Source organism: Gadus morhua, chromosome 17 (genome assembly GCF_902167405.1).
Source record: "Gadus morhua chromosome 17, gadMor3.0, whole genome shotgun sequence".
In the NCBI taxonomy this organism is placed as follows: Eukaryota; Metazoa; Chordata; class Actinopteri; order Gadiformes; family Gadidae; genus Gadus; species Gadus morhua.
Window position 1 is genome coordinate 8,989,493 of NC_044064.1, and position 13,561 is coordinate 9,003,053.

At 46.8% G+C, this 13,561-nt stretch overlaps 1 protein-coding gene across 2 annotated transcripts in view; it reads right to left on the minus strand.

The window, feature by feature from the left end:
- LOC115529545 (pyruvate carboxylase, mitochondrial) overlaps window positions 1-13,561 on the minus strand; it is a 268,651-nt gene that overhangs the window by 64,327 nt on the left and 190,763 nt on the right. For both annotated transcript variants that reach the window (XR_003973581.1, XM_030338305.1), the window contains exons 13-14: window positions 3,816-3,960; window positions 3,042-3,131 (exon numbers count right to left, since the gene is read on the minus strand). Coding sequence is in view for 1 of the 2 variants with exons in the window: in XM_030338305.1 (XP_030194165.1) it covers window positions 3,042-3,131; window positions 3,816-3,960 (235 nt within the window). In the remaining variant the exon portion in view is untranslated. The remainder of the gene's footprint in view (window positions 1-3,041; window positions 3,132-3,815; window positions 3,961-13,561) is intronic.

The following is a 13,561-nucleotide window of genomic DNA, read 5'->3' on the forward strand; positions in this document are numbered from 1 at the left end:
AAAAAACAACAGCGGCACATAAACCGCTCATTAGGCAGTCGGCTCCATTTAACATAAATGAGCTATTGGTTTTTAAATTGCGCTGCCACAGGTCCCAACAACGGCCTCGCTGAAGGAGCCTCACAAGGCCCGCTGGGAAGTGTCCCCAAACACAGCTGACAATGAAAGGCCGGGATTTCCCATGGCCTCTTGACTCGAATCTTTAGCACGGACATGAAAACTCATCGACAGGTTGTTCAAACGTGGGTGGTCCCCGAAGGCTTGCATCTCGGGGGGAGAAGCAAGGACCTTATCTGGAGTCAACGCATACACCCCCCCCCCCCTGGTCCTCCCTCGAACTGGAGGTGGGGTTTAAGGAGTGTCAGCTTCCTGGGGCGGTACAGGACGCAAACCGGGCAACCGATCCATCACCCGGCAGAGCCTGTGAACAATCTGACTGTCTCCGCCCCTGGCCCCGATGGGGGCTGTGTTCTGGGCACGGATGGCCCCAGGAAAGAGGGAGCGACTGCAGGGAACAGGTTACTACCTCCATGTGCTGACGAGCAGATCATTACTGGGGACGAGGAGACGCCATTTGGTTTAATATCATTAGCCTCATAGCATAATTGCCTGAGTCATATTTTAAAGGGACACTGTGTAGAGTTTTAAGTAATGTATTAGCTAAAATCAATGTCTTCATTCATTAATATGTCCTCATTGGTGTAAATTCACCTCTGCCATTAATCTGATTTATCCCCGAGCGAATGATTTCTTATATTTATATTATCTTATTTATATTGAATGGGTAAGTCCTAAGGAGGCATCCATGTTCTTCCGGACTATGAAAGGCGGCCGAAAGGGACAGAGCACTAGCTGGTTCTAGCCGGCTAAATGCCTTTTCGCTATGAGCCAGCGTGACTAAAACGTAGAAGGAGCTCAGAGAGACATGCTTGTCACTGCCCCGGCAAATTTGAAAGCCTCGACTGCACTTTTGTTTATAATGCACGATCAAACGAATGCCACGCAACAGGAGAACGAATCCTCGTTGCCAAAAAAGGAAAAAGGGAATTAAAAACGGCAACATGACGAGCAAATTCAAAATATGAGGGTAAACATCAGGGTAGCTTTTCCCAGGTTTAAGGAGCTAATGAAGGATTACAATTTTCAAAGGGACGCTGAAGTTGCCTGCTTTCTTCTCGACAGGTAAGTCAATGTTACTGTCTAAATTACAGGCCGGTCTCATTGCTTGGTTGTGAAATTCAGTACACAGGCAGCATAACGGTAGAACACATGTAGTTAAGAGCCTAAACAGCCTCGTCCTTGGATAGCAGCATAGCCTATGTTTGATTGAATAAGGGTTTCATTTCATGCCTACTACCTCCCAACGATCCAGTGCTTCTCTGTCCACTCCCTACTGTTGAATCAACTAATTATGATGATCTGACAATGCATGTACAACGAATAAAGAATGGATCACCAATAATTAGCCCATAGTTAATGTGTTGTAGAGCAATATAAGCACTAGTAAAAAATGTTTGTGTTTGTTATGTGTCAAGTTGCTAACTGATGCTATAGGCTAGACTACGACATAGTAATGTAACCAATAAAAAACTATATAAAAATGGCGAGTTAATTATCTCTCTTGGTCATGGAGTAATTACTCATACATGCCCACACTAATGATACAATGCAGTTTGAAGTTTGTTAACGTACCTAATAACGTATCTCAGCACCCGAAAGAAAACTCGATGAGGTAGTACTGGATGACATGTTGTCAAAGATTCTTAGCACATACAGCGGCACGGAAGCGGCACAGCAGTGAACGGGCTGAGATCCCTACTGCAATCCCCACTGGAAGCGGCACGGACATGTTCCGATTGATGGCTCAAGACGTGCATAATTATAATAGGCCTATATGAATTGTAAAAATGATTATGATTAGATGATTCATACAATATTATTCACAGGTTATAATCAACCCCTACACATCAATATTATAACCGATTAAATACGCTTTGATTCCTAGATGTCGTAGCAACATCCGCTCGCGACACTGGACTTGCGAGGCATCGACGCAGACTTTCATTTCTTCTTTGCCACGGATTAGCAATCGATACCATAGATAGACTGTATAATATCACAATACCCTGTGAATTGCATAGGGGTCGATCGCTTGAATTTCCATGAGCAAAAGCAAACTGATTGGCTGTAGACGTGCTCTGAGACACGGCTGCGAACCGCCAACCTAGAATAGAAGAGAAGAGGCAAGTATCACAAACGAATAGCCGGTTTGGGGACGGTTCCGTTCCGTGCCGGTGCCGTCTCCAGTGGAATAGCCTATATTCACTGCCGTGACGGTTCCGGTGGAAATTGGCCATTACCGTAGTTGCAACCAGGTAGTAACACCGGTTTGGAAAAGTGAGGAGCTAGAGAGCACTCTTTGTTTGAATGAAAATACAATTCCTACACAGTGACCCTTTAAGGTTTATCTTGTATTTACCGCAAGATATGCCTGTGTCAAATAGATGACTCAATTGACCGTGATTATGGAACGTAAAAAGCACTCCGATTGGTTTATGATATAGCCAATGAGGCGCAGTGAATCGGCAGCATTAAGAGAGTAGAGTGAGGTTAGATAGCACAATTTGGCTGAATGCAATTATGCTATGAGACTCACGAGATATAGATATACATATATGGCTATTGGAGCAGTGCGGTTATGGAAAGGAGAGGGATGAAAGACGGGATGGGTGGGCCGAAGCAGAGATGGGACGAGGTGTCGCTCATGTCCGCGGGATAAAATACACTACGATGCAAATTTTGCCTAGGTGGGTTGGGTTCTCCAGGGGACGGCTTCAGCCTCTGAGCCTCGGGAATCCCCTTTCTAATCGATTCCTCAAACAGTAACACATTGTAGAAATCGCAGCGAAACCTGTCAAACCAGTAGCCGTGCCGTTTTCCACACGGACCGCTGCCCTCTATGTTTTCATGAGTGTGAGCCTTCGGAGAGTCTTAATAGAATAGGAAGAGGGCGATGAGGCTGCCCGTCTGACGGTACGCACCCATGGAAACGGGAGGGATGACGGGGTCGATGGCCGAGGGCTTGGCCTTCACGGGAAGGGGTGTGGTCGGTCCGTTCACCATCACATGACCTGCGGGATCACAAACAGAACCATTGTTATGATGTTATGCATTACACATAACATCAAACTTATAATTCCATTTGTTTAGTACCGTGTCATTTTTTCGGTTTGTCAATGCAAATGCAAACTAAAGCTTATGAAATCATTGATATGACATTTAATCCATGTAATCCATTTCTTATTTTTTTCTAGCATTATCAACGCTTGAAGGAAATGAACGAGGAATATTGTAAAAGAAGAATTCAAAGAACCCAATCCGAAATTACATTAAAAGTCATTTGCTGAAACACATACTGACATGATTGAAATATTCTAACCCAATACAGACTTCAGAGTAAAAGTCTGAGGTAATTTGATGTACTTGCTGACATGAATCATAAACCACTCAAAAAGGTTTTCCGCCAGAGCGAAATGTTTCTTTTCATTCTTTAAATGGAGGTCTGCTAGTACTCAAGGTTAGCGATATATATGCCTTTCACTCCCTGAAACTGCTTTTGTCCGTTTCCGTGACGATGGCGCCACAATAATCTCAGCGGTTCTCTCTGTGGCCCCCCTTTTAATTTTGAATACTTCTCCAATGATTCTTCTCCAGTGTGTGAGAGGGAAAGAGCATACAACATTATGTTTAAATTTAAGTTTTATATAATATTATGTATATTTATTATTTGTGTGTACATGCGCGTGCACACTGACCAAGGTAGTGCAGCAGCTTTTGGGCGCGGTTCTGCGTGGGCTTGAGGTTGAAGAGCTCCTGGTTCTCGTCGATGAACTGGGTGTCCACTGTGGCGTGGAGGAACTGGGTGTTGGAGAGAACATTCTGCAGGAAGGGGATGTTGGTCTGCACGGGGGGAGAGAGAGGGGAGAGGCCATTAATTAACCACACGCAAGCATACAACCACAAATCAAAATATTGATTTTCGAATAAAGGAAGACAGTGGTGAGAACAGCATTGTAAGAACACACACACACACACACACACACACACACACACACACACACACACACACACACACACACACACACACACACACACACACACCATTGTAAGTCAAGTAAAGCTAAGAGATAACGAAGCTGAAAGCAGCTTCTCAGCCAAGACATAAGCATCCGAGCTAACAGACGCAAGACTATATAATCCGTTTACGATTCCAATCTTACTTTGTGCTCCTCAAAATTACCATCAACAACGCAAACACAGATGTACACACAAACACACACGCACATGTCGCTCACACACAGACACAAGCATGCTGAGAAACAAAAATAAGTAAGTTGGCAGAACTGATTTATGAATTTAATTGCCAGATTCTGTTGGAATTGTTGTGGAATTGTTGTTCTATAAAAATGTAATCAAGCTAATTAATTATGTGCGGGCTCAATAGTGTGCATGTGTGCACTAGACGGATGATAGAGGCAATTCTTGAAGGAGCTTTTCTTGAAAGTATTATAAATCTATATTATTATATATATTTATATAATAATTATATATTTTTTCCTGGATTGTGCCGTGTATCCGTCTAAGAAGGTATGATAGCAGTTTAAATTTAACACAGGAACTGATGCTCAGGAGTTTGGCAGTACAGACACAGACAGACAGACAGACAGTAGGGCAGACAGACAGACAGTAGGGCAGACAGACAGACAGACAGACAGACAGACAGACAGACAGACAGACAGACAGACAGACAGACAGACAGACAGAACCGAAGGGAGAGAAGGCAGGGGGAGGAAGGGTAACGGTGTGTGCAGGGATGAGGGGAAGAAAGACAAGGGTAAGACAGAAAGGGAAAGTTATAGAAAAAGGGGGAAAAAGACAGGAGCAAGACCACAAGAGTCTAAGAGAGGGGAGAAGGAGAGAAGGGATAAAGACTTAGGCTGAGTAAGAGAGAGGAGAGAAAGAGCGAGGTGAAGGATGACAGAGAGAAAAATAGAGAGAGAAAGATGGTAAGAAAGGGAGAATATAGACACGATGAAAAATGCAGGGGGGGGGGGGGGATACACAAGAAGGAAAACACAGATAAACAGGTGAAGCACAGATATGTTTATCTGGAGATTACACCCTAATCCAACATGGCGGCGTGGTTTCCTCCCCTCCAAGATCTGCTATTAACCAGTAATGGAGATAGTGAAACACGGCGGTGGATCAGCAGGGATCAAACAGGCCCCTTTAAAGCGTCAACACACCGGATGGAGAGACCCCGCCCCCAGGGGAGGCCGCTGTGATTGGTTGGACAACATCTCCCTGAGCCGAGAATACTCTCACTAAAAAAGACGCTTACCTTTATGGAAGCACACACACACACACACAAAAATTCACCTCCCTCTCCCAAACACATCTCTCTCCTAAACACACATACCCACAAAAATCTCTCTCTCTCTCACACACACACACACAAACACATATAGAACACACACACACACACACACACACACACACACACACACACACACACACACACACACACACACACACACACACACACACACACACACACACACACACGCACATCTCTCTCTCCAACACAAGCACACACAGATAAGATGATATTGACGGGCCGTGACAGAAACACACACAGCGTTCCCAAGCTTCATAAATGGAACGATGGAGGATTGACATACGCACACACACGGTACATTTATATGGATAAAACACATGTTGACACATTGAAGTGCGATGACTATCTGTGTCACACACACACATCATCCATGAGCTCAATAATTGGAAGTATAGGCACACACAGAGCTCAATATTAGCGCTGTGAAAGATGGTGCGAGTGAGCGAGCGACAGAGAGAGAGAGAGAGAGATAGAGAAAATGTGAAAGAGAATGTGAGAGAGGGTGAGTGAGTGAGAGACAGAGAGAGGGTGAGTAAGTGAGTGAGAGAGGGAGGCTAAATGCAAGTGTGCATGGACACTGCGGGTGAAAATTGGTTGTTCAGACCAACACCAAGGCAGCATAGAGCACAGAGAGCGAGACTCACAGGAGCTGTGCGGCAGTGCACATGAGAGGGTGCACCAGGAGCAATGAATGATGTTCCTTTATATTATTATTTATTTCTTTCATCACAATCAAGATGGATTCTTGACAGCCGAGTGAGTGGGAGTGAAGAGCTTGGCGAACAGGAGAAGAAGAGGAGGAGGACGAGTGAAAAGGATGGAGGAGGAGGAGGAGGAGGAGGAGGTAGTGAAAAAGACAATAAACAGACTTTGCCTAGAAAGTGTAGAGAAATGTACAAGAGTTTAAAATCACTGATAGGGAATTAGAGACACACGAAGAAGACCCAATGGTACACTGTGTGTAACTGGCACAGCACACACACACACACACACACACACACACACACACACACACACACACGCACACACGCACACACGCACACACTGGGCAGAGCGGCTAAGCTGGTGATTACATAGCGAGGTGACTTCACATTGCGCTTGGACATGCAGAACCAAGCCCATTGGTCTGGTTTTGCGGGAGGAGCTGGGAACAGAATATAAAGTGATTTATTACTGAATATTGGCTCAAATATATAACGCTCGAAGCAGTGGAGAAACATTCACTGTCCAACTAGTTTCACATGTATTTGTAAAAAACCAGGGAAGGAGGGAGAGAGACATGGACACAGAGAGGGAAACAGCAAAAGATACAGAGGGAGAGAGACAGAGACGCTTAAACACACAGAAAGACAGACAGACCGACCGACAGACAGACGAAAGAGAAAGACACACAGAAAGACAGACAGAGAGAGAGAAGGATAGAGGAAAAGATTGACAGAAAGAGAGAGAGAGACACAGACAGACAGACAGACAGACAGACAGACAGACAGACAGACAGACAGACAGACAGACAGACAGACATAGAGAGATCTTCTTACAAATTCTCTACTGTACCCTACAATTTTCTCCCATATTACATTGATTTGAGAGGGTTTAGAGGGGAATGGGATTTTAGAGGACAGAATAAATCGCTTGAGAGACAGTAAGAAAATTCATAGAAGCTGCGGCAGTTTAAATTTTAATCCCACCATAGTGTGTTTTGGCACTTTATATAACATATTTGAGGTGACCTGTCACGTTCCTGCCAAGGATTTAACTAGTTGCTTCCGAGCCAGATGATCCAACTACCGAGCCTCCCCAACTCAAAACGGCCCCCCCACTGTCTCCACATCTCCCCCGGGAACATCTCATCCACCGACTAAGGGTTCTGAGTGTACCTCTCTGTTCTAAGCCCTGTGTCCTCCATTAACGGATTCATCCATTAACACCGTACCGTGTTGTTATGACCTGCTGTCATAAATATTTGTCCTGTTAAGACCGTTGAGGCTTTAATGGTTATTAAGGGCTATAAAAATAAAAATGACTTGAATTGAATTGTTGTCATGCACCAACCACCACCGATTACCCCAAAAAACGAATTATCCATCACTGTTCTTTTGCTTCCTGTATTGCTACTCAACAGTTGTTCTTTTGCTTCCTGTATTGCTACTCAACAGTTATTTCACAACACTAAACTCGCCCATGCAGCGATCATATTTCATTTCACAACTATTCTTCCTTTGATCAGACACTTTGATTGTTCGTGGCCTAACCCAGGGACGCGGGAAGGGGGGGTGCTGAGGGTGCTGCAGCAGCCCCCCCCCCCTCCCTGTAACTGCAGGTGTAAAATTTTTTCTGAACAAATCAATGCTTATTTTTTTGGAGTAAAACTTTATCATACAAGATGATTATCATTAAATTATTGACAACCGCCCCTTTATATATTTATCATATCATTATTTCATTTTCGAACATTGTCCGTGTAGGCTGACGTATGACACACAACGCAGCACACGCAATGCGCAAAAGATCGATAGAGCCAAGTTGCAACATGAGAAGCGAATTTCAGATTTTTTAAATACTGGCCCCAAGAAAACCAAACTTCAAAAAAGCAGCCAGACAGCCGACTCCCGGCCACCACCCGTGAGGGGGGGGGAGTTCAGAGCAGCTATGTAGCGGAGAAAAAGACTGCAGCAATGCTAACCCCCCTCCGGTCGATCCTATGTTTGATTAATCCCTCACCTGTGGCACCACCCACTAACTCTGTTGGTGAAGAGCCCTGCCAGCCAAAGGCGTTCTGGAAATGAAACCGTATTCATTTATTTTAACGTTGAACTTCTCTATTGTTACGTTAGTTATAAAAAGTAGAATTCCTAGGCTTTGACACCTCAGTCATTGCAGCAAAAACATAGTAGTGTGTGTGTGTGTGTGTGTGTGTGTGTGTGTGCGCGCGCGCGCGCGCGCGCGCGCGCTATAGTTAAGTTCAAGTGCCTCGTTCTGTTAACTTGCTACCCGTATAGCATAGCTGTGACTATGTCAATAATAAATCGTCTTCTGATTAGAAATAAACCTGCATTCTGTGTGTGATCTGTCCATAGCTGAATCTGGTAGGCTACTATGCTGCTCTGACATTAAGCATGTAGATGTTAAACATGTTTGTTGTAGTGTAAAACATTCTAAAACTGGTGTAAAATGTTGCTGGCCATATTAATACGAAAACCATGAGTGTCGCGCCGCATTTATTGATTTATCGATTTTCTTGAATCTTGAATCTTTATTATGACGTCATCATATAGATATTATTCCTCTCAGCACCCCCGACTCGGACCGACTTCCCACGTCCCTGGTCTAACCTGCAAACCACTTTGAACAAAGGCGGCTGAATAAATGAGTACATGTAAACGTCGACTTCGATCCAACGCCGACGCACGACATGCCAAGCCGTTAGGGAGCCGAGAATGACAAGTTATATCGGCCGGCTGCTGAACCAATCCGTTCAGAGGGCCGTTTCTAATACCGGTGCTTTAACTCAATAAAGTATCAGAGGTGGAGAACCATCAATCTTCCCCACAGCGCTGTGCCAAGGCCTGCTGACGGTTCAACATAGAGCTGCTCTTACATTTACCTCTACTCACAGCCATTATAAATCAATCCCTCTCTCCCACCGTCTGTCTCCTTCTCTGGATCTGTCTGTCTCTGCCTCTCTCTGTCTGTCCGTCTCTCTGCCTTTCTCCCCCTCCCCTCTTTGTTCGGGACACAGCCATAGTGTAGATAGTGTAGCGCATAGATACACACCTAACCACACACACGCGCATGTGCACACGCACATACGCGCGCAAACAGTTGGACGTCAAAGCTCAGATTTCCGGTAATGGCTTTTGGTGAAGGTCACACATGGACCTTGTGTGTTTCTGTGTGCACATGCCATCGTGGTGAATGTGGTCCTCTGTCGGGAAGAGAAGAATGTCAAGATTGGTTTGACATTGACTGACACCGGCATCCGAAACCCTGCCTCCGAATGCAGAGGTACGGGCGATACTGCGCTCTCTCCTCATCCATCCCCAATCCTTTCCTCCGCTGCGTTCTCCGCACCCCCCCTCCGCACCCCCCCCTCCCCCCATCCCGCCCCGCCCCGCTCGGCTACCCGGGACTCTGAGCGGTTCGACTGCCTCTGCGTCCGTCCCTGGGAACTGGCGCCTTGTGGCGGCCTCGCCGAGGTCGTGCCGGAGGCAGAATGGATAGGAGAAATAGAGTTGGATATGTAAGGGATAATGTATAGAACGCCGGTCATTATCGAGAAAATAAGCCCCGACAGGGCGAACAGGACACCGACGTGCAGCGGAGGTGTCTTGCTTCGCCATGAAGGGGCTTATTTTTCGCTTGGGTTCATACATGTCCCGCTTATTACATTGACAAGTTACCGGACTACGTGCGGAGTGATACCAAAGGCAAAAAGTCCTTTTGTTTACCTTGACAGCGGTCATTATTCATCCGTTGCCAATGAATTACCCAAAAATAATTGACCGCCGGAAGTTGTGAAGTGCCCATGCAAGTGAACGGAAGGTTGAAAAGACCCGTGTAATAATAAAAAATAACAACTGGACAATGACAATGCTGGAATGACTTTCCGTCTGCAGTTCTCCGTTTGGCCCCCCCTCTATTTATCTCTCAGCCACTATCTCTCTGCCTCTCTCTCCCCATATATATCTCCCCATCCGGCTTCCTCTCTCTCTCTCTCTCTCTCTCTCTCTCTCTCTCTCTCTCCCCCTTTTCTACCCTCTCTCCCCTTATTTCCCATTTTTTCTTTCCATCTTTCTCTCCCATCTCTCTATTATAATAGATATGTAGTACTATATAACCCTCAACTCCCCTCTCTCGCTCTCACACACCCTCCCTCCCTTTCTCCATCTTCCTCTCTCTGTCCTCCCCATGAAATGTTTTGCAAAGATGCAAAAGATGAAGATAACAGTCCTTCACAATAGCTCGGTCACGGCTACATCTACACTGCAAGGCTGTAATCTGTGCTGAAAATCTCAACTCATCCCCTGCAGGGAAACGGGTGAGGGTTGGGGGGAGGGATGGGGGAGGGACGGTTGGACCACTGAAATCCCAAAAGTCGGAGCGGAACTCTGCATCGGGGCCATGGCAGGACGACATTTGTTTTTTCGATTTCAGCGGCCAGATCCTGGCCTGGAACCATTTCCACCCCCACCGAGTCCTACAGCACCCCCGCATTAAATTTACATCCACAGCCCACAGCGTGATAGATTGAGACCAAAATTGTCTATTTGACGGGACTGATCCTCAACGGATTGCTGGCATTCGCCTGTGTCGGTGTGTGTGTGTGTGCGTTACAGATTTTTTGGGGTGTGCAGTCCCAACCATTACAAAATCATAAATTCAACCACACATAAAGCATATCGTATGCATGAATGCACAAACTATCGGAAATACCAGCGTTGTTTTTTTCCCCCCTGAATTTAATAAAAACAACATTATTCATAGCACGACACATTTTAATAAAACCATAAATAAAACCGTGTTCCAAGGAAGCATCCTTACAGGGCCACGATTTTGCCACGAGGCTTGACGTTGGGTAGACTCTAGTGACATCACAGGTGGGTTTGTCCAATCAGACGATCACCTCTGGTGGTGAAACGGGGGCACTCAAAGCAGGCTTACGTACGTGTTGAAGATCCCATGTCATGCTATTTTAGGGTTAATAATTGCATTTGGGGTACTACTAGAATAGGTTTACATGCCTTGCATGTTAAAAATGCCCCTTATTATTCTCACACCGTTCAATTCCGCAAAACCAATTTCAGTGTCTTTCAAAAACGCTCTGTTTTGTATCATGTTGCTTTAAGGCCCCCCTCCCTCCTCTGCTGTGATTGGTCAACACGCCCACTCGGTTGCGATTGGTCGAACGCTTGGTGGCTGTGTCTGCACCCCCGCAAGAAGTTTTAAACAGTCGGTAGCCTGGTGGTGGGACTTCTGCACTTCAGCCCCGCCCACTGCACAGTCTGACGTCACACTATTACGGAAGTAAAGTTTGAGCGCAAATGAGATGTTTCACTCACTTATTGAGGGATGTTCTCGGTGGGTGCGAATTCTCCCCCTGGCTATGAGTTATATTTTTCTAGTTTAGGAGACGTAGAGCAACATATAGCAAACCAACATTGGACATGGTGTAGAGTTGGTGCTGTCCGTGGTGCTGAAACAGCAGTAGCCATCAGCAGTGACAGCTAGCGGGCCTCAGAGAACATTCCTCTGCTAACTGGGAGTGGCGGGAAAAAAATAAAAAACGCCCGGCAGGCCACGTAATTGAAGCATTTTGTTTGCTTTGAAGTTGCTTTCCTCCGCCCTCCTCTCTCTCCCACTTGAATCAAAATCAATGACTCAATAGAAATGCTTTCCTGTCCACTCGGGACAGAGTAGGAGGAGAGCTGTTCGCAGTGTGGCCGGGGGGGACAGGGCCCCCGATTCCATTTCTTTGGCCGCCGCTATCGTCGTCATATAGTGGAGGAATCGGTCGGGCCGTTTTTACACTCCACCACACTCCATCGCACAAAAATGAAGAGATGTTTGTGTGACAGTTCGGGCTTTTCCTCCTATCGACATATGACTAACGTGACAGATATCAGCCGGATGAAACACTTTGTGACACCCAGCCATGCCCTCTTGGTCTAGACTCTAACGCGACAATCTATTTTCAACCACACTTATGATCATACATCCATGTCACACACACCGTTTACACAACACACACACACACACACACACACACTCGACCAGTAGGGGTCAGCCTTCCAGCCCACAAGCTAGATGTTAGCAATTTAGCTTCGGCCTTCTTCATGACATGCACGGCAGCATGCAGTGAAACGCAGAGCAGAAGGAGAGACCGTCAAGTCAGACAGCTTGGCAGATGTTTCTTCAGACACACCCTACGGCGGGATACAGATGCGAGGGACGGCGCCATCGGACGCTGGGCGTAAAGTGAGCGAACGCAGCGAGAGTCACGAAGCGGGGTCGAGTTCCCTCCTCCCCCCCCCGAAAATGCGAACACAGGTCACTTTCTATAAAAGGTCACGACACACACGCCCGCCACAGACCACACGAGCACAGCAGGCTAGAGGAGCCACGTCTGAGAGCGACGTCCAACCGGGGGAATCATCTGGTGTCTGATTGACTCTTCCCACCAAAAAAAAACCCTGGCAACATCAAGAGAGGGGGAGCGGGGGGTTTAGGATGAGGCGGAACGCAGGACGGATCCACAGGCTGCTGGCGGCGGGGCGGGAACATTAAAAATTCATAGGTTTAGCCCCGGGAATCTGGGCTGAACCGAGGCGCATTGGTGGGCTGGTCACGTCCCACTCACCTCGCGGGCACCTGAGGTGAGCATGGGGGGGGGGGGGGGGGGGGGGGGGGGGGGGGGGGGGGGGGCTGTAGGTGACACCTGGGGGCCCCGGAGGTAAACGTAGGCGTCCATTATGGCACGACGGCTCGGGTTTTGATGAGTCATCACTACTGGTTGAGATTTTAAAAACGGCAGGAATATTTTTGTGTTTTTCATTGCACATCAAGCCTGGTCAAACACGTCGGACACTAGGCTTCAACCTGGAATCGGACATTTGCATTGCAGATATTAGACCTTTGAATGCCAATAGGGTCCGATTCCTATCCCACCCTAGGGTACTCCAGGGTACCCTAAACCTGGAGTCTTCCGTTTGACGTGTGATAGTAAACTGCACCATGATTTTTCGTGCACTGCAAAGGAAACAAACAACCTGATTAAATCACGACTCTTGAATCCCTCTATGAAAAAAGCATTTCACAAATTTCTTAACGGACACACAAAGTGTTTTGTCCCCTCCGTGCTGACTTTGATGCGGGTTTTGTTCTGCAATCTGATTGCAATAGACCGCATTTCCAGCCCGTGGGCTGTTTTACGGGGTCCTGGGGGGGGCTGGGGTTCCAGAGCAACCACAATGGCTGCTATCGGACCAGGACCGTAGGGACCTGGAGAGGTCCGAGGGTAGCTGCGGGGGGAGAGGGAAAATCGATTCGGGCCGGGGGGGATAGGAGGAAAGAATAGCCGTGGAGGATGGCACACAAAAGGCCGAG